General features: G+C 49.9%; 1 protein-coding gene across 2 annotated transcripts in view; it reads right to left on the bottom strand.

Annotated features, from left to right (window-relative positions):
- Positions 1-19,360, bottom strand: part of NAV2 (neuron navigator 2) — a 103,678-nt gene that overhangs the window by 11,826 nt on the left and 72,492 nt on the right. For both annotated transcript variants that reach the window (XM_089664948.1, XM_089664946.1), the window contains 9 exons: positions 17,359-17,512; positions 14,476-14,635; positions 11,668-11,765; positions 9,579-9,674; positions 8,098-8,266; positions 5,300-5,535; positions 3,236-3,390; positions 3,046-3,117; positions 1,608-1,804 (listed from right to left, as the gene is read on the bottom strand). In XM_089664948.1, coding sequence (XP_089521074.1) covers positions 1,608-1,804; positions 3,046-3,117; positions 3,236-3,390; positions 5,300-5,535; positions 8,098-8,266; positions 9,579-9,674; positions 11,668-11,765; positions 14,476-14,635; positions 17,359-17,512 — 1,337 coding nt within the window. The remainder of the gene's footprint in view (positions 1-1,607; positions 1,805-3,045; positions 3,118-3,235; positions 3,391-5,299; positions 5,536-8,097; positions 8,267-9,578; positions 9,675-11,667; positions 11,766-14,475; positions 14,636-17,358; positions 17,513-19,360) is intronic.

Below are 19,360 nucleotides of genomic sequence, written 5' to 3' on the forward strand. Positions count from 1 at the left end.
AAGCCATAATCATCACAATGATGACAAATCACGGCTTGAACTATCTTGCTTTGCATGTAATGAGTCTATCTCATATATTAGTGTCACCTTTTAAGTTGCTGCACTGAAATAAAAGAACTTTTGCACCATATTCTAATTTTTCGAGTTTCACCTGTATATTGAAATATATTGAATATGGCCAAAATTTGAGTATTTCAAATATATGTCAATATATTTGGGAAGAATATTTTTAAAATATGTTTCAAATATATTTTTCTTCCATGTGGGTATATATATATATATATATATATATATATATGTATATAAATACACATAAATACATACACAGACACACCCATATTCTTTTAAATAATTGTAAAACATTTTAGCTTGTATTGAAACATGGATGGTGTCAGGGGGGCAGAGACTGGTGTCAGTTGGATAGTAAACAATGTCAGTAGTTTTTTGTTTTTTTTATTTTTTACAATTTTTTTTTAATTATTTAAAAAAAAAGTTTTACTTTTTTTTTTTTTTTTTTTAACAGGCCTGTTGAGGGGGCTGTGGTGAAATATTCGGGGTCTAAGCAGACCTCTGATGTCACACTTTTTGAGACAGAAAGGAACTGAGGACAGAGACTCCCCAGCCAGTCCCCTTCTCTGCAGCCTCAGCTGCACTGGACAGTGAATGAATGGGAGGTTCTCTGTGCTAAGCGGCTTCCCATTCATTCACAAATGCAGCTAGGAATGAACACAGGGAAAGGCAAAACTCGCACATGTGTAGTACAGCCATGAGTGCCGTACTACACATAGTACTGCTGGCATCAGTGCGGGAGCCGGAGCCGCACACATGTGCAGCAGGGGCGGACTGACCATTTGGAAACTCGGCCACTGCCCGAGGGCCCGGGGTCAGTAGGGGGCCCCATGAGATGCCCCTGGTACCTTTTTCATAGGCTTTTTTGAGTTTGGCCAAGGACACAGGGGCCCCAAGATCCCCTATTGGACGAGGGCCCCATGAGATGTCAGTCCGCCCCCGATGTGCAGTACACGTAAAAACGGTAAAACAATCCTAGTTTCCAGTTATATTTGCGTAACAAGACCAAGCATCAGTGCTGGGACAAGGGGTGGGCAGGAGGGAAGGCTGCCTGGGGTGGGGCGCTCCTTCACCCCACGCTCCGGATCAGTGGATGTCAACCAGCTGTTCAAGGCTTCATGTCTGCTCTGACAGCAGCTGCTGTCACACTGTGCTCCATCATGTCCGCCCTCCACCCCATCTGCCTACATCTAGCACAAATAATGCACCGTGAATGCGAAACTACTTTCTGGCTGCTAGAAAGCATGTGATTGGCTAGGCAAGTGCAGCGCACACTCCATGCCAAGAAGAGAGCAGAGAATTGGGAGTCGGTTGGTCGGTTGGTACACCCATTCTGCGTCAAGTATTAGCAGCAGGGGAAGAGGTCGCAGTTCTGGATCCCTACCCTGGCTGCTGGACAAACCTGTCCCGGTACTGCCCAGCATGCACCAAACCTCAGACTGGCAGAACATACAGAGGCTTCATAGTCAATTGCAAACGACACATTCCAAATACCACCCCCACAGCGGCAATCTATGGCTTTTCCATTCAACACTGACCGATGGTGACATCTGAGGAGCTGTGAGCCTCCAGGAAGCGGTTGAGATGCTGCCACACCTTGGGGATCCAATCAATGATCTTCACCAGCTCCACGTTTCGTACTCGGTTGGTCATTTCTGTTTCAATCAGCTTCCGGCGGAGGTAGCGCCCCAGGAAACCCTTTACTGGCTCCGTGTGGTTGGCGCAGAGCACCCACCTATTTAGGTAACGAGTAAAAACAAAGTCAGATGAGATTGATCATGAAGATGACCAAACTCTACAAATGTAGCTGTTAGGATCCGCCAGGTGGTGCCTCCGGCTGCCCACTGGACAGACCTACCCAGAGCGTGGAGTCTAAGCCTGGTCTGTGCTTTCACCAGGGCCCCTGATGGTGGGGATGGACTTGTAACAGACCAGGGCCAGGTCACGACCTCCGAGCAGGCCCACCAGTGGCAGAGGGAGCCTCCGGGGATGTATGCAGGTACCGGGGGAGCCAGATGTGAAGAGGACGGCGGGACCTAGCAGGATGGTCACGAGCCGTGGTCCCGTGGGGTAAGCGGGGTACCGAATCGGAACGCGAAGAGTAGTCAGGTCACACGCAGGGTCAGCAGGGTAAGTCAGTCCGCAGAATGGTCAGACAAACTGGGGGTCAGGATAGGAGAAGGCAGAATAGTCAGGATAATCCGGGTCAGGCACAGGAGAAGGCAGCGTGGTCAGGGCAATCCGGGTCAAATCACAGGAGAAGGCAGCGTAGTCAGGGTCAATCAGGGTCACAAAACAGGTACAGGAACTCAGGATCACAGATAGACCTTGCGGCAATCTGTGACAGTGCAGGGCATCTTTAAATAGTGCACCCTGCACTGTCATTGGCCGGCCAGGACGCGCCCCCGGCTGTCATTGGACGCCCGAGACGCGCCCGCGGCTTCTACTGCGCATGCGCGGCGTCCTGTCAGCCGCGGCTCGCCGGGACCTAGTGCCGGTGTCCCGGCGTGATCTGCCGCCGGTGCGCATGCGCTGGGAGAGGAGCCGCGATCGCGATCCCTGACAGTAGCATGGGGGGGGATAATCCTTGAAATCCTAACAAGTGTGAGAATAATGGTCTGTCTCTCCCAAACTGACAGTGAGGGTATTGGTGGATCTATGCAGAGATGAGTTTGCTTAGGTACCACAGAGTGTGCAAAAAAGGAGACTCCTCGGGGGCTGGTCTATGTAAGGAGAATCAATAACTAATTGGGAATGGAGAAGCAGCCAGATGCTCCCCACTGCGCTCATCTCGGAGGGGGAAGATGTATTAAGACTTTCAAGATAATGTAATGTGTCTACACCTTTCAGCAATTACAGTCCTGTATTGTCTGAAACGCGATGACGTTCACTGTCTGTATCTCCCAGCATATCATAAGTAAAGGAGTAATTTGCTGATCCATACCGCTGTGACGGCTCTGGACTTGTCAGACATACCTGAAGTTGTGGTGGAGTTGCAGGTTGGGCGTGGAGGAAGTTGCCTGGTTCATGGTGCCGATGATGTATGGGCTGTAGGGAGAATATAGTTACATAGTTAGTCTGGCTGAAAAAAGACAAAAGTCCATCCAGTTCAACCATTACAAAAAAAAAAAAAAGTTATAAATCGAAGAATGCTGAACATAATTACCACTTGTGGTATTTGCAGTTCAGAAGGCCATTGAAGATATCCCCCAGGGAGCTGACGTGGTGCAGGTTGTCCAGGATGATGACCAGAGGCATGTCCACCGAATTGTTCTTGCTGTTACACTGGTCGGCCAGATTGGAGAGATACTGACGCAGTTCCTGCACAACAAAACAGGAAAACGTTGCTGGAAGCTCACAGAGATCACTTCTATGTAATGGGAACATGGTGAGGTATTAGATATATCAGGGTTATATAACAGAGCAGATTGAATGATGTGCTTATAAAGTGGGGAGAGTCTGAAGTCCATATACCCGAAAATGTGCTTAGCTTTTTCAGCTGCTGACATCAGCACTTACCTAGTATGCTACTGCTTTGTGTTTTAAAATTTCCTTTCCTACGGTTTCAGCAGGTCCCATGATCACTGCCCCTGTTCTTGGGTGTGGCTAGGTAACTGCATTGCCTTTCTGGTCCGATAGAGCTACTCCATAGCCACCCCACAGGCTGATGTGGGGATGCTGACTGTTGTCAGGACCCGGGTCTGAACATGCGACCTCTGCTGTGTCTGGTGGTCTCTCTTCTTGTTGAGCCACCTGGGATGCTGGACAGCTCCCTGGATAATTCCTTGAACAATCTTGCCTTGAACCTGGTTTCCCTTGAACCCTTTGCTCCTCCCATGAACTTTCTATTTCAGCCATGCCTTTGCATTTCCTGTTTGCCAGGTTATTGTGCTCTCCACAGCCAATATCTCACTCTTGTCACTTCTGCTGCCATCCGTATCTTTGCTACCACTAGTTACCGTTGACATGTTCCTTGACTACGATTCTGCTTGATCTCAATTTGCAGCCACTTGCTACCGACCTTTGACTTGTTCCTCGACTACACTTCTGCTTGATCCCAACCTGCAACCACTAGTTACCAACCTTTGACTTGTTCCTTGACTACGCTTCCACCTAATCCCAACCTGCAACCACTAGTTACCAACCTTTGACTTGTTCCTGGACTACGATTCTGCTTGATCCCAACCTGCAACCACTTGTTACTGACCTTTGACTTGTTCCTTGACTACGCTTCCACCTAATCCCAACCTGCAACCACTAGTTACCAACCTTTGACTTGTTCCTGGACTACGATTCTGCTTGATCCCAACCTGCAACCACTTGTTACTGACCTTTGGCTTGTTCCTCGACTACACTTCTACTTGATCCCAACCTACAACCACTAGTTACCAACCTTTGACTTGTTCCTCGACTACGCTTCCGCCTAATCCCAACCTGCAACCATTAGTTACCAGCGTAACTCAGCGATGTACTGCAAAAAATGGCCTGGTCAGGAAGGGGGGGGGGGGGGTAAATCCTCTGGAGGGCAAGTGGTTAAAGAGCACTACTGTGCATGTATACAGCAAATGGCTGAAGAAGGCTGTTGAGGGTTAACTAGTGTTAGGGACACTTTTCAGTATGGGCCACCTAAGCCAGACACCGAATTTATATGTTACTGAAAAATTAACCTACAGCCCTATGTGCACACAGGCCCAGGGGTGGACTGACCATTCGGGCACTGCCTGGGGGTCAGTAGGGGGCCCCATGAGATGCTCCTGGCACCTTTCATATGAGTTTTTGGGTGTGATTTGAGTGTGGGTAAGAACACAGGGGTCCCATGATTTCCTATTGCCCGGGTGCCCCATGAGTTGTCAGTCCGCCCCTGGCTTGGTGAGTGCCTTCAGGCCTTCTGCTGGACTAGCTCCTTCCCTGCTGCTCAGGCTGCTCCTCTCAGTAGACGGTGGCTCCGTGGAGGTCCCTTCTTCCAACACCTGCCTGTAGGAAGGCCCCTTCCCTGGGCCCCTCCCAGGCTCCCAGTGTGAACAATGACACAGGGGCCCCATGATCCCCTGTTGCCCGGGGGCCCCTTGAGTTGTCAGTCCGCACCTGCACAGTCCACAACAGTGAAAAGTCATTTCTGATTGGTTGCCAGGAGTAACGACACCACATCCCTCTGTCATGCTTGAAAAGTCTGCACCCTTGTAGGTTTGCGGCTTCCTATAGGACGGGAAGGACAGTGAGGAATCCTTACCTTGCTGGACTTATGGTCCACATTAAAAGTAGCGATGACGCCATCACTTAGTTCTCGTCCCTCGCGCAGCACCATGTGCTCAGACAGCCGGTTAGCTAGGTAAGTTTTGCCCGTCCCGCTAGGACCGGACAGGATAATCCTCCGATGTTCCGTTAGCAGGGAGACGTATCGCTGTAATATCGGGCGAGGAATCAGCGTTTCAAACACCAGAGTGTCCAAACTGTTCTCAGCGAGACCTAAAACAGAACAGAGCACAGCATTACCCTCTAGTAGCCGAGTATTGTATTGTTTGTGTTGAGCAACTTTTTTTTGGACAGTTTGGTGTCTTTGGAAGACATCTTAGACAACATCTGTAGCTCCTCCCATAAAATAGTAACCGGGAGGGGGGTGTCACAGGGTGTCAAATCCCCTAATTTCTTGTCTCTAGAGGTGTGACACCATTATTTGGCTTTGTGGTGGCCATTTGTGAGAACTGGAAATCCTGTTTGTGTAACCTTCCCGCTGGAGGCCCCCCCAAGATATGAGAAGCCCATTTTGAAGGCTTACAGTATATGCAAGTTATTGGCCATAAAAGGGGTATGGGGACTCGGGTACTGCCCTGAGGGACAGGAATCAGTGAAATTTTTTTTCAAAAAGTACCGTTTTTAAAGAGGCAGTCAGTTTTTATTGCTTAAAGTAAAAAATATCATGCCTGGGGGGTCCCCTTGAACTACCTGTAAAGTTACACATCCGTACAATGTATAGAGCCCTCCCAATCCATACCAGACCTAAAGGGTCCCCACAGTAATTTTTGTTTTCTTTTTTTTAAAGTGCATGGGGTTCCAGGCCTGGTATGGCTTTTAAGGGGAACCCCACCTCTCAAACATGGAGGGAAAAAGTGTGTGGGGTTCCCCCTAACAGCCATACCAGGCCCTTTAGGGGAACCCCACCCCCAAATAATGGGGGGGGGGAAGCTTGGAGTCCCCTGGGCTGTGGGGGTCTACGAGGGGGTATCTTATCGGAATCTGGAAGCTCCCTTTAACAAGGTTCCCCCCCCCCCTTGTGAATGAACATGCGTACCCCTACTCATTCACCAAAAAAGTGTAAAATGTGAATAAAAATATAACAGTTTTTGACAAGCCCGTTATTTAAAAAAAGAAAAAAAAAACAAAAAAATGGTTCCATCGTAATCTATGGTGTCCATCATTGTCACGATGACTTGCCGAAATGAAAAAAAAAACGACGACACTGACCCGTCTGCACCCGCTAAGCACCCACCGCTATCTGACATTTACGAGTCAGATGTAAACAATTGGGCAGGGTTTGCTTTAGCCAATCACAATACACTATCAGAGCACACTGCATTGTGGGGCAAAAAAGCCAGCCGAATGCCCTTACCGTTTGTGTGTTCGCCGAACACACAAATGACTGATGTCCGAGCCGAACTTACATTTGACTCGAACATCAAGGACATCGCTACTGGCAGGGCTGCTGTTAGAAAGCACGGGGCCCCATACAGGCGCCCTGACAGCTCCCCCCCAAAAAAAAACCCTCAGTTTACTATGCTTCAGTTATGAATGAACACAGTGAATCAATGGTACCAATCACTCATTGTGTTCACTTAGGGAAGGGAAGGGGCTGGTAAATGTGACATATTTAGAAACCACAGGGCCCCATAAAGCTAATCTGACAGGGCCCACCCCCCCAAAAAAAACCCCTCAGTTTACTATGCTTCAGTTATGAATGAACACAGTGAGTCATTGGTACCAATCACTCATTGTGTTCACATAGGAAGGGAAGGGGCTGATAGATGTGACATATTTAGAAACCACGGGGCCCTATAAAGCCAATCTGACAGCCCCCCCCACAAAAAAAAACCCTGTTTACTATGCTTCAGTTATGAATGAACACAGTGGGTCATTGGTACTGATCACTCATTGTGTTCATTCAGGAAAGGAAGTGGCTGGTAAATGTGACATATTTAGAAACCACAGGGCCCCATAAAGCCAATCTGACAGGGCCCACCCCCCCCCCAAAAAAAAAATTCACTTTACTATGCTTCAGTTATGAATGAACACAGTGAGCCATTGGTACTGATCACTCATTGCGTTCATTCAGGAAAGGAAGGGGCTGGTAAATGTGACATATTTACTGGACCCATCCCGAAGGATCCTATTGTGTGCTTGCTGGTGGAGAGAAGAGGAGAGAAGCTGGCAGCACTGTGGGGGTGGGGACACACAGGGGGGAATGTATGGTGCACAGGGAGGTTGATGGGTATGGTGGGGAGGCAATTACTGAAACCGATCCCCTGCATAACTCTCTGCAGCAGCTGAAATCTGGCAGGAGGGAGAGAAGAAGCCGGATTTCAGCTGCTGCAGAGAGTTATGCAGAGGATCGGTTCCAGTAATCCTCCCCCCACCATGCCGTTCACCCTCTCTGCCCATATCTGATTTACCCAGTTGCCTGGGCCCCCTGATGGCCTGGGCCCCATACAGGAGGGATGGTGGTACCCTCTTACCCACGGCCCTGACTACTGTAGACACACTACAAGAGTCTTGGGGCATATTACGCGACGCCAGCAGAAATGATCGCTCTTACCACATTACAGATCGATGCTCTTATTCCCAATACAGGCTACCGGGGACTGAGGGGACTAAAGGGCTGAAGGTGGACCTGGGGCAACCGGTTGGGTAACAGGAGGTTTAGAGGATAACACACTTTGGGCATTTGTATCTCATCTCTCCCAACATGTTTGACCGATCACAAGGAATGAATGAATGAATGGGAGGAATTAGCAATCGATCGAACATATGGCTTACCTTTCAATGTGAGGGCGATGGTGTCATTTTCACCCACCAGATACCCGCAGGGAAGAAGTTCCGGAGTCCCCACAGTGTTGGTCCTTTTGATCTCTCCGATGCTGTAACCGGTTACACTCTCAGAATTGAGTCCCAGCTGCGTGATTGGATCCACGTGTACAATGTACTCCTGCAAGAAACATCACAAGTCAGGCCTGGTCTATAGAGGCATCAAAGTGCATCATCCAAAGATAAATCCTTCTTTTTTTTTGATTGGTTGGGAACGTTCATGACCCCCACATTATATTTTGTTCTCTGTACGTCGTTCCACTTACTTCCTGCCCTAGAGATAGGAAGTAGGAAAAATTTCTCCACAGGGACAATCCCCTCTAAGGGCTCATGTACACTGCAGCTGGAGCTGTTGAGCTTTTTTTTATTCAGCATCCCCTGAACTCTCCCTAATGTTCTCCTATGTGTCCGTGTACACATCGTCATTTACAGGCAGTTGAGTTTACAGTCGTTTTCTTGAACGCACCAAAATTGCGTTCAGGAGTAGATTTTACCGGAGTTTAAAACGCGTGTAAACGCAGTTAACCGCGTTTACAAGCGTTTGCGTTTAGACCAGAAAGTTTATGGATCCAAATGGATTACTACACACAAGCAGTGCTGTGCTGGCTCCATCCATTGGTACTGCGTACTCTGGGCCAGCAGCTGCACCTTGTTCCATGTTACCTGTCCCCTCCAGGAGAACCCCGGACAGTCGAGGTAGACACCCTGTCAGCTGGATTTTCCAACCAGACACTTTAGGCAAAGTAACAATAGGAGATCCAGCTTTTCTGATGTATGATAAAAAACTGACAGAGGTTCTAATCCTTCTCTACAGCACCAAAAATGTTCAATACACTTTAATATGAGGCATTCAGGATGTCTTTCTAATGCCCGCTGCCAAATGCCACAATAAGACCAGAAAGTTTATGGATCCAAATGGATTACTACACACAAGCAGTGCTGTGCTGGCTCGATCCATTGGTACTGCGGACTCTGGGCCAGACACTGCACCTTGTTCCATTTTTCCTGTCCCCTCTAGGAGAACCCTGGACAGTCGAGGTAGACGCTCTGTCAGCTGGATTTTCCAACCAGACACTTTAGGCAAAGTTCCCTTATACAGATTGTGTAACTAGGAAACATTTTATTTTTTTTTTATTTTGGTTACTTATATAGCGCCATCAATTTACTCCGCGCTTTACATATATATTGTACATTCACATCAGTCCCCGCCCCCGAGGAGTGTACAATCTAAGGTCCCTAACTCACATTCACACATACACATACTAGGACCAGGAGCCAATTAACCTACCAGCATGTCTTTGGAGTGTGGGAGGAAACCCACACAGGCACAGGGAGAACATGCAAACTCCAGGCAGGTGGTGTCATGGTTGGGATTCTGCCTGGCAGTACTGCCAGGCAGAAGTGCTAACCATTTAGCCACTGTGATATTATACCTTAAATAACCGGCGTACAACCCCATCCAGGACATCCCATTTGGTTTTGCCACCGACACCGATACAGCCAATGAGAAATATACGAGGCCGGCAATCCTGGAGATGAAGTAGGAGATACGTGAGATATACAAAACACCACAGAGATACTTACTGCTCTAACAAATAAGGTGGGGTTGGGGGAGGGGGGATTTATAACCTGAACTACCTTTCCTTTTCATGATATTGTGTCTCTCTGTTGTCTATGACAACCTCAGTTCCAAAAAAGACATCCAAGAGGAGTTGGGACCTATAACCAATAACTTCCTATTATACGTATAACTAATTAGGACTGGATCTAGCGTGTCCAATGTGGGGGTGCAGTAAAAAAAATGTCAGGGAGCAGAGGATGGGAGGTCAGCAGAGCAGAGGACAGGGGTCACCGGTGACAGGGCAGAGGACAGGGGTCACTGCTGGCAGGGCAGAGGACAGGGGTCACCGGTGACAGGGCAGAGGACAGGGGTCACTGCTGGCAGGGCAGAGGACAGGGGTCACCGGTGACAGGGCAGAGGACAGGGGTCACTGCTGGCAGGGCAGAGGACAGGGGTCACTGCTGGCAGGGAAGAGGACAGGGGTCACTGCTGGCAGGGAAGAGGACAGGGGTCACTGCTGGCAGGGAAGAGGACAGGGGTCACTGCTGGCAGGGAAGAGGACAGGACGGTAGTATAGTGGCAGGTTAGGGTGGTATAGTGGCAGGTTAGGGTAGTATAGTGGCAGGTTAGGGTAGTATAGTGACAGGTTAGGGTAGTATAGTGGCAGGTTAAGGTAGTATAGTGGCAGGTTAGGGTAGTATAGTGGCAGGTTAGGGTAGTATAGTGGCAGGTTAGGGTAGTATAGTGGCAGGTTAGGGCGGTATAGTGGCAGGTTAGGGCAGTATAGTGGCAGGTTAGGGTAGTATAGTGGCAGGTTAGGGTAGTATAGTGACAGGTTAGGGTAGTATAGTGACAGGTTAGGGTAGTATAGTGACAGGTTAGGGTTGTATAGCAGCAGGTTAGGGTAGTATAGTGACAGGTTAGGGTAGTATAGTGACAGGTTAGGGTAGTATAGTGACAGGTTAGGGTTGTATAGCAGCAGGTTAGGGTAGTATAGCGGCAGGTTAGGGTAGTATAGCGGCAGGTTAGGGTAGTATAGTGGCAGGTTAGGGTAGTATAGTGGCAGGTTAGGGCGGTATAGTGACAGGTTAGGGTAGTATAGCGGCAGGTTAGGGTAGTATAGTGGCAGGTTAGGGTAGTATAGTGACAGGTTAGGGTAGTATAGTGGCAGGTTAGGGTAGTATAGCGGCAGGTTAGGGTAGTATAGCGGCAGGTTAGGGCGGTATAGCGGAAAGTTACGGCGTTATAGTGGTGAGTTAGGGTTAGCTTTGGGGGGGGCACAACTAAAATCCGGGGTGGGGGGGCATAGTCCCATAATCCCAGCACCCTCCTAGATCCGGTAATGTAACTAATAATGTCCTAACACTGGCACTAATGGCTACTAGCTGTTCCAGCAATCACAGTCCTCACAGATTATTCTACAAGAGTCCATTCTAGTAATGTCTGAACCTAAGGCCCTGATGAAGGAGGACAGTTCTGGCCCTCCACCTGGCATCCCTTCTGTGGATTTAAGCTTCGCGGGTCTAGAAAAACTGGTTACTATATGTTGGTTTACTATATGTTATAAGAATGTGTAATAGGTTTGCATATATTTTCTTAGTCACTTGGTAGATATTAATTACGGTATATAAATTACATTCTCATTTTTAGCCAGCTGGGGGAGCTCTAATGCAACTTTTTCTGGTTTGTGGTTCCAAGGTTCATGTAGAGAAGGCCTGAAAGCTGACCGGCTCTTCTGTGCTCCATAAAAATGTGATATAAAACCGATGTTTTTAAAACGCCCAGAAACATTGTAGCTTGCTGTGCTTGTGTATTGCCCCGTGTCCCCCCACCCAGATCACCTTCCTGTCTTGTCATCATGACGTGCTATGTTAAAGTGCCTCTTCGTGATTTATCCTCCTCCACATACACCTTCAACATCGTTCACATTAACACACAGAAGGTCGGCTCAGCACACCCACCTCTCTCCATTTCACCTCCTCGGAGAGGCTGACCACAATCTTGACATGGCGGCTCTCCCTGCGCAGGGTGCCATCTGCAGAGTCATCCAGCAGCATGTCTGAAAGGGCAAGGGGATTGGTTAGGAACAGGGATGAAACAACCAATCATGGGGTCCTGTAACAACATTTTGAGGGGCCCCCTTCCAGCAACTTGGAGCAAGCTATGCATACTGTCAAATCACACCCAGACTTTGCTTTCTGTAGTCCAGATTTATTGTACCTAACAAAGGATGTAAAGCCTTGATGAAGAAAGGCCTAAAGAACCCCCGAAACGTGTCAAATATTTGAGAATAATCTCTGGGCTTTTTTTTTCTCAGAGAATAGGTGCAGGAACTGCACCTTTCTGAATCCCCCCTTGTCTCCGCCCCCTACCCACCTCCAAGCACCATCCCTTGGTTACACCCCCTACACACCTCCGAGCACCGTCCCTTGATTACATCCTCTACCTACCTTCCAGTCCCACCCCTTTTATAGAATACAGAACCAAGTATCATTTTGTGGTGCTGAATATTTTGTATGGAATTAATGATAATACGAAACGCAGTAAAATAGATCCCCTGCAGCCAGTACCAATAGATCCCCCCAGCAACCATAGACCCCCAACCCAACAATTGTTCCCCCACACAACAATAGACTCCTCCAGCAACAATAGGTCCTCTCAGCAACAATAAACCCCACTCTAGCAACTACAGATCCCCTGTGGCAACAATAGACCCCACCCCATCAGCAATAGATCCCTTAAAGAACAATAGACCCCCCCACCCCACACACACATCAACAATAGACCATCCACAATAAAATACCACCCCCAGCAACATTAGACCCCCCCTGTATTGTGCCCTCCTGACTCCCCCCTGTATTGTGCCCTCCTGACTCCCCCCTGTATTGTGCCCTCCTGACTCCCCCCTGTATTGTGCCCTCCTGACTCCCTCTGTACTGTGCCCTCCTAATCACAGTATTATGCTCTCCTGACCCCCCCCCCTGTACTGTGCCCTTCTGATCCCAGTATTTTGCCCTCCTGAAGCTCCCCTTCCCCCGTATTGTTCCCTCCTGACTTCCTCTGTACTGTGCCCTCCTGATCCCAGTATTGTGCCCTCCTGATCCCAGTATGGTGCCCTCCTGACTCCCCCCTGTACTGTGCCACCTGATCCCAGTATTGTGCCCTCCTGATCCCAGTATTGTGCCCTCCTGACTCCCCCCTGTAGTGTGCCACCCTGATCCTAGTGTTGTGCCCTCCTGACTCCCCCCTGCTGTAGTGTGCCCTCCTGATCCCAGTATTGTGCCCTCCTGACTCCCCCCTGTACAGTGCCCTCCTGATCCCAGTATTGTGCCCTCCTGATCCCTGTATTGTGCCCTCCTGATCCCAGTATTGTGCTCTCCTGACCCCCACCCCTGTACTGTGCCCTTCTGATACCAGTATTTTGCCCTATTGACCCCCCCCCCCCGTATTGTGCCCTCCTGACTACCCCTGTACTGTGCCCTCCTGATCCCGGTATTGTGCCCTCCTGACTCCCCCTGTACTGTACCCTCCTGATCCCAGTATTGTGCCCTCCTGACCCCCCCTGTACAATGCCCTCCTAATCCCAGTATTGTACCCTCCTGATTCCCTCTGTACTGTGCCCTCCTAATCACAGTATTATGCCCTCCTACCCCCCCCCCCCCGTATTGTGCCCTCCTGACTCCTCCTGTACTGTGCCCTTCTGATCCCAGTATTGTGCCCTCCTGACTCCCCCCTGTACAATGCCCTCCTGATCCCAGTATTGTGCCCTCCTGACCCCCCCCCCCCCCCCGTATTGTGCCCTCCTGACTTCCCACTGTACTGTGCCCTCCTGACTCCCCCTGTACTGTGCCCTCCTGACTCCCCCTGCATTGTGCCCTCCTGACTCCCCCCAGTACCCCCAGTATTGTGCCCTTCTGATCCTTGTATTGTGCCCTCCTGACACCCCCCTGTATTGTGCCCTCCTGACTCCCCCCTGTATTGTGTCCTCCTGGCTCCCCCCTGTATTGTGCCCTCCTGACTCCCCCCGTACCGTGCCCTCAAGAGTCAGCTGGTAGTGGGTTACTAATCACTATCAGCTGACAGGTTAGAACTGTGCCAAGCTGGAGAAGCAGAGTAGAGAGCAGCTACTGACAGTCAATCCTCTCCACTGCCAGCAGACCAAGAGCTCAGCATATATGTTTATTTTAGTGTCTACCCTAGACTTCACCTTTAATGATTGCCTGCTTCCCTGTGGATGAGGTTTTACCTCACTTCCTGTCCTGGTGACACCAGAGCATTGTCAGCTCAACTTCCCGGAAACCGTTGTCCATATATTCCTTTTAAAAACTTCTGCTAGGGCCCCATGACAATATTGGATTGAGTTGCACTTATTTTTTTTTTCCAAGCTGGTGGCAGTAAATGAGGATCCGGCGGCAGTAAATGAGGATCCGGCGGCCGTAAATGAGGATCCGGCGGCCGTAAATGAGGATCCGGCACCAGTAAATGAGGATCCGGCGCCAGTAAATGAGGATCCGGCGCCAGTAAATGAGGATCCGGCGCCAGTAAATGAGGATCCGGCGCCAGTAAATGAGGATCCGGCGCCAGTAAATGAGGATCCGGCACCAGTAAATGAGGATCCGGCGCCAGTAAATGAGGATCCGGCACCAGTAAATGAGGATCTTTGCACACCCCTGCAGCTCTTTTCTCTGACTAATGTGTACAATATGCAGCACACAGCTCAATATTCCATGTAAATGTATATGTAGGTTATAGCAGTGACTCCTACTCACCCAGGCTCGAGGATTCAGTCATAGTCATCCCTGGCTGTGTGAAGCCCATGGATTGCCTTGGGGAGGAAGAGATGGAGATCTGGGATGGCGTTCTGCTGCATTTCCCATGGTTCTCCGACTTCAGACGATCGTTTTCGGCTTTCAGCTTCTCAATCTCGGTCTGGAAGCAATAATAATTAGAGCTTGCAGCAGAGGCTCAGCCAATCGAACAGGAAAATCAGGAGCAATGTCAGGCAATACGTTTCCTTTCACGCGGGCCATCTGATGAGGTCCACCTGTCATTTTTTTTTGTTCTGACCTGATCAGATGGTCTGTGCAGCCCGTCTACACCCGCCTACGTCTGGGTCTAATCAGGCCCACTAACAAAAATAGAGGCGGACTGCGTCCTCTTCCGTTTGGGCGGACCGGATCAAAAAGCTGCTGGATGAGAGGGCACAGCTGTGCCAGTGGTGAACGCACGGAAAAGGTGGTCTTTTTGACCATGCGGTTTCCTGTGGTTTCCGCACCTGTGATTGTACCGCTATCATGCTGCGGTATGAGATGCGTGGGGGTGTCATGCAGAATGAATGACATCCCCCCGCGTCTCGCAAGAGAAGCATGATGCGGCTGCGGGTGGCTGCGGGTACGGGAAACGCATCGATTCCTGTACCAGCAACCAGCCCACAGCGTGCGGACTAGTGTGAGCCTAGCCTAAACGGACAACAGAGTCTGTTTACACCCAGCCGTCCATAGAGCAGAGACGGGTCTTTCTGTCTGTTCTGCTGAAACTGATTGGACACGGACCCGTCATCCCCCTTGCTCTGCTCCAATCAGCAGGGGATCTGTGAACAGATCCCCTGCTGATTGAAATGCAAACCGCACGTGTGAGAGGGCCCTATGTGAACACTGGTGATGGGCTTTATGTTCGAGTCGAGTAGGGAGGAGGGACCAACGCCCATGTTAAGGGCATGTGGCTTTGTATGGTTCAGGAGGGGGTTGCTTGCTTGCCCCCCCCCCTTTCCTGGCCTGCTTGGCTGCATACTCGGATAAGGGTCTGGTATGGATTTTGAGGGGGGACCCCTACCCCATTTTTTTTTTTTATTTTGGCATGGGGGTTCCCCTCAAAATCCATACGAGACCTGAAGGGCTTGGTATGAATGGGAGGAGGGACCTACACCATTTTTTTTACATTTTAAGGTGCTTTGGGGGGAGCCCCCCATGCCACAAAACACCCTTCCCATGTTGAGGGCATGTGGCTTGGTATGGTTCAGGAGGGGGGGGGTGCTTGCTTGTCCCTCCCCTTTCCTGACCTGCTTGGCTGCATACTCGGATAAGGGTCTGGTATGGATTTTGAGGGGGGACCCCTACCCCATTTTTTTTTTTTATTTTGGCATGGGGGTTCCCCTCAAAATCCATACCAGACCTGAAGGGCTTGGTATGAATGGGAGGAGGGACCTACACCATTTGTTTTACATTTTAAGGTGCTTTGGGGGGAGCCCCCCATGCCACAAAACACCCTTCCCATGTTGAGGGCATGTGGCTTGGTATGGTTCAGGAGGGGGGGGGGGTGCTTGCTTGTCCCTCCCCTTTCCTGACCTGCTTGGCTGCATACTCGGATAAGGGTCTGGTATGGATTTTGAGGGGGGACCCCTACCCCATTTTTTTTTTTAATTTTGGCATGGGGGTTCCCCTCAAAATCCATACCAGACCTGAAGGGTTTGGTATGAATGGGAGGAGGGACCTACACCATTTTTTTTACATTTTAAGGTGCTTTGGGGGGAGCCCCCCATGCCACAAAACACCCTTCCCATGTTGAGAGCATGTGGCTTGGTATGGTTCAGGAGGGGGGGTGCTTGCTTGCCCCCCCCCCCCTTCCTGACCTGCTGGGCTGCATGCTCGGATAAGGGTCGGGTATGGATTTTGAGGGGGACCCTTACCCCATTTTTTTTTTTACATTTTGGCATGGGGGTTCCCCTTGAAATCCACACCAGACCCGAAGGGCTTGGTAGGAATGGGAGGAGGGACCTACACCATTTTTTTTTTTTTTCAATTTGAAGGTGCTTTGGGGGAGCCCACCATGCCCCAAAACACCCTTCCCATGTTGAGGACATGTGGCTTGGTATGGTTCAGGAGGAGGGGGGTGCTTGCTTGTCCCCCCTTTCCTGACTTGCATGCTCGGATAAGGGTCTGGTATGGATTTTGCGGAGTACCCCTACCCCATTTTTTATTTTTAATTTTGGCATGGGGGTTCCCCTCAAAATCCATACTAGACCCGAAGGACTTGGTATGAATGGGAGGAGGGACCTACGCCATTTTTTTTTAAATTTTAGTTGTCGGTCACTGCCAGCAATTTTTTTGACATTCAGCTGTCAGTGGGGAACCCCGCTGACAGCTGAAACATCAAAGAATGTTTTCATTACTAAAATACCGCATGAATTAATAACAGAACTCCGTATTTTAGTATCTTACCACCAGAGGCATCCCTAGGGTTGGTGTCACCCGGTGCGATAACACTTGGTGACACCCCCTCCGACTGAGCACAATGGATCGGACTCCGATCCATTATGCTCCCCAATCCGTAGATCCAATCCATCCTGCGGGGATCGCTGACTTGCTTTACAACTTGCCTTTTTGTGGAGAAGGGTCTGGTGTCACCCCGTGCAGTCGGTGTCACCCCGTGCGGTCGGTGTTACCCGGTGCAGTCGGTGTCACCCACTGCTTACCACATACTCAGATGAGCTAAGATTCCGCTCGGTAAATTGTCCCTGTTTGCAGTTCGCGGTTCAACTTTCATTATGTTCGAATGTTCGACCGCGAACCAAACGGGGGTGTTCGGCCCATCACTAGTGAACACATTCAATGAGGTACCAATGTAATCCAATGAACACTGTGGCTGTGCAGTACCTGCATTCTGTTCATGGCCTCCCGCAGTATATCCAGCTGATGTGCCGAGCTCAGAGCCTCCAGCCTTATGTCGGTCAGTTTCATCTCCTTGTCGCGCAGCTCGTTGCGCAGTTGTAAGACGCTGTCTGCTTCATTGTCTGCGCACTCAGAAAGGCTAAAAGGGGACACAAAAGGAAAATACAGCCACTGCATTACCTTCCATAACCCCTACATGTGATGCCGAGCTTCCATGATTGAAAAAGCTGAACCAATGAATGAAAGGGGTGGGGTCAGGGACAGTCAGGCTGGGGAGGAAAGGGGAGAGCTGCGCTCTGTGTGTCAATGGACACACAGCTCCAGCTCAGGAGCGAGTCCCCATGATTGCCCCCGTAGCAAATGGCTTAGTATGGGGGCACTAAGCAAGGGCAGAGGAGCCATCAATGCCAGCAGATGAGCAATGAGCACACCTGAGAAGAGGCTGCTCTTTGCAAAACTATTGTAATGACATGTTTATTAATTTACAGAAAAAAAGGTTTAGAGCCACTTTAAGAGTCCTCAGCCCTGATGCAAGCAGCGGGTGACCATGGGGAGGAGTTATGCAAATATCAGAATGCCCTGCAGGGTGCGTGTCAGTCTAGGCCGAGTGGGCCTTCCGAGGCAGGCTGCGTTTGCATGAAAGCACCCACATGTGATGTTAAACATCTATGTTTGAAAGAAATGAAATCTACTGAATAAAAGGGGCGGGGCCAGAGACGGTCAGGCTGGTGAAGGAAAGTGCTACATGATGCTGGACGTCCTCCAGTCAAGAAATGAGGAGGAGCTCTATCTGACTTGCCGCAGCTTCTGATGCACATGGTGAGAAGCTCACAGTGTGCAGTGACATTAGAGGAAGCGGTTTCAGTCCAGGAGAGGAGCTGGTACACCTGTGCAAGACTGGAGGGGAGGAGCCGATACACCTGTGCAAGCCTGATGGGGAGGAGCCAGTACAACTGTACAAGACAGAAGGGGAGGAGCCGGTACACCTGTGCAAGACTGAAGGGGAGGAGCCGGTACACCTGTGCAAGACTGAAGGGGAGGAGCCGATACACCTGTGCAAGACTGAAGGTGAGGAGCCGATACACCTGTGCAAGACTGAAGGGGAGGAGTCGTACACCTTTGCAAGACTGAAGGGGAGGGGCCGGTACAACTGTGTAAGACTGAAGGGGAGGAGCCAGTACACCTGTACAAGACTGAAGGGGAGGAGCTGTTACACCTGTGCAAGACTGAAGGGGAGGAGCTGTTACACCTGTGCAAGACTGAAGGGGAGGAGCTGTTACACCTGTGCAAGACTGAAGGGGAGGAGCCGGTACAACTGTGTAAGACTGGAGGGGAGGAGCCGGTACACCTGTGCAAGACTGAAGGGGAGGAGCCGGTACATCTGTGCAAGAATGGAGGGGAGGAACCGATACACCTGTGCAAGACTGAAGGGGAGGAGCCGGCACAACTGTGTAAGACTGGAGGGGAGGAGCCGGCACAACTGTGTAAGACTGGAGGGGAGACCAGATTTCAGCTTGATGCAATCACTCAGCACGACATATTACAATACGATGAAATGTCGATTTCCAGACATGAAAATAATTCACAGATCACCCAATTATAATTCACGACTTGGAGCGTGACACGGAGCACAGGACGTGCCTATAAAGATTTTATGGTTCTTTTTATTTTATGAAGACTTCCTCTTATGTGGCAGCCGCCGAAACTGGTTGATCGAGGCTGCCTGTCCGGACAGAACTGTGTGGATTTCTTTAATTAACGTGTAATTGATCAATTACGGCATAGAACATCATTAACGGATTGTAAAGGCTATAAAGATGGAAACAATATGTCATCTACAAGGAGGGGGGGGGGGGGGGGTACTTTGGATTCCGTCTTAAAGGGGTTGTGGCAGGATGAGTACACATGTAATGATCACGGATATTCTTTACAGCACAGAGAGGCAACCCTGGCACTCCACCTGTGGTGAAACTACAAATCATGGCCG

The sequence above is a fragment of the Staurois parvus genome, unplaced genomic scaffold (genome assembly GCF_062004578.1).
Source record: "Staurois parvus isolate SC_StPar_1 unplaced genomic scaffold, SC_StPar_1.0 ptg002112l, whole genome shotgun sequence".
In the NCBI taxonomy this organism is placed as follows: Eukaryota; Metazoa; Chordata; class Amphibia; order Anura; family Ranidae; genus Staurois; species Staurois parvus.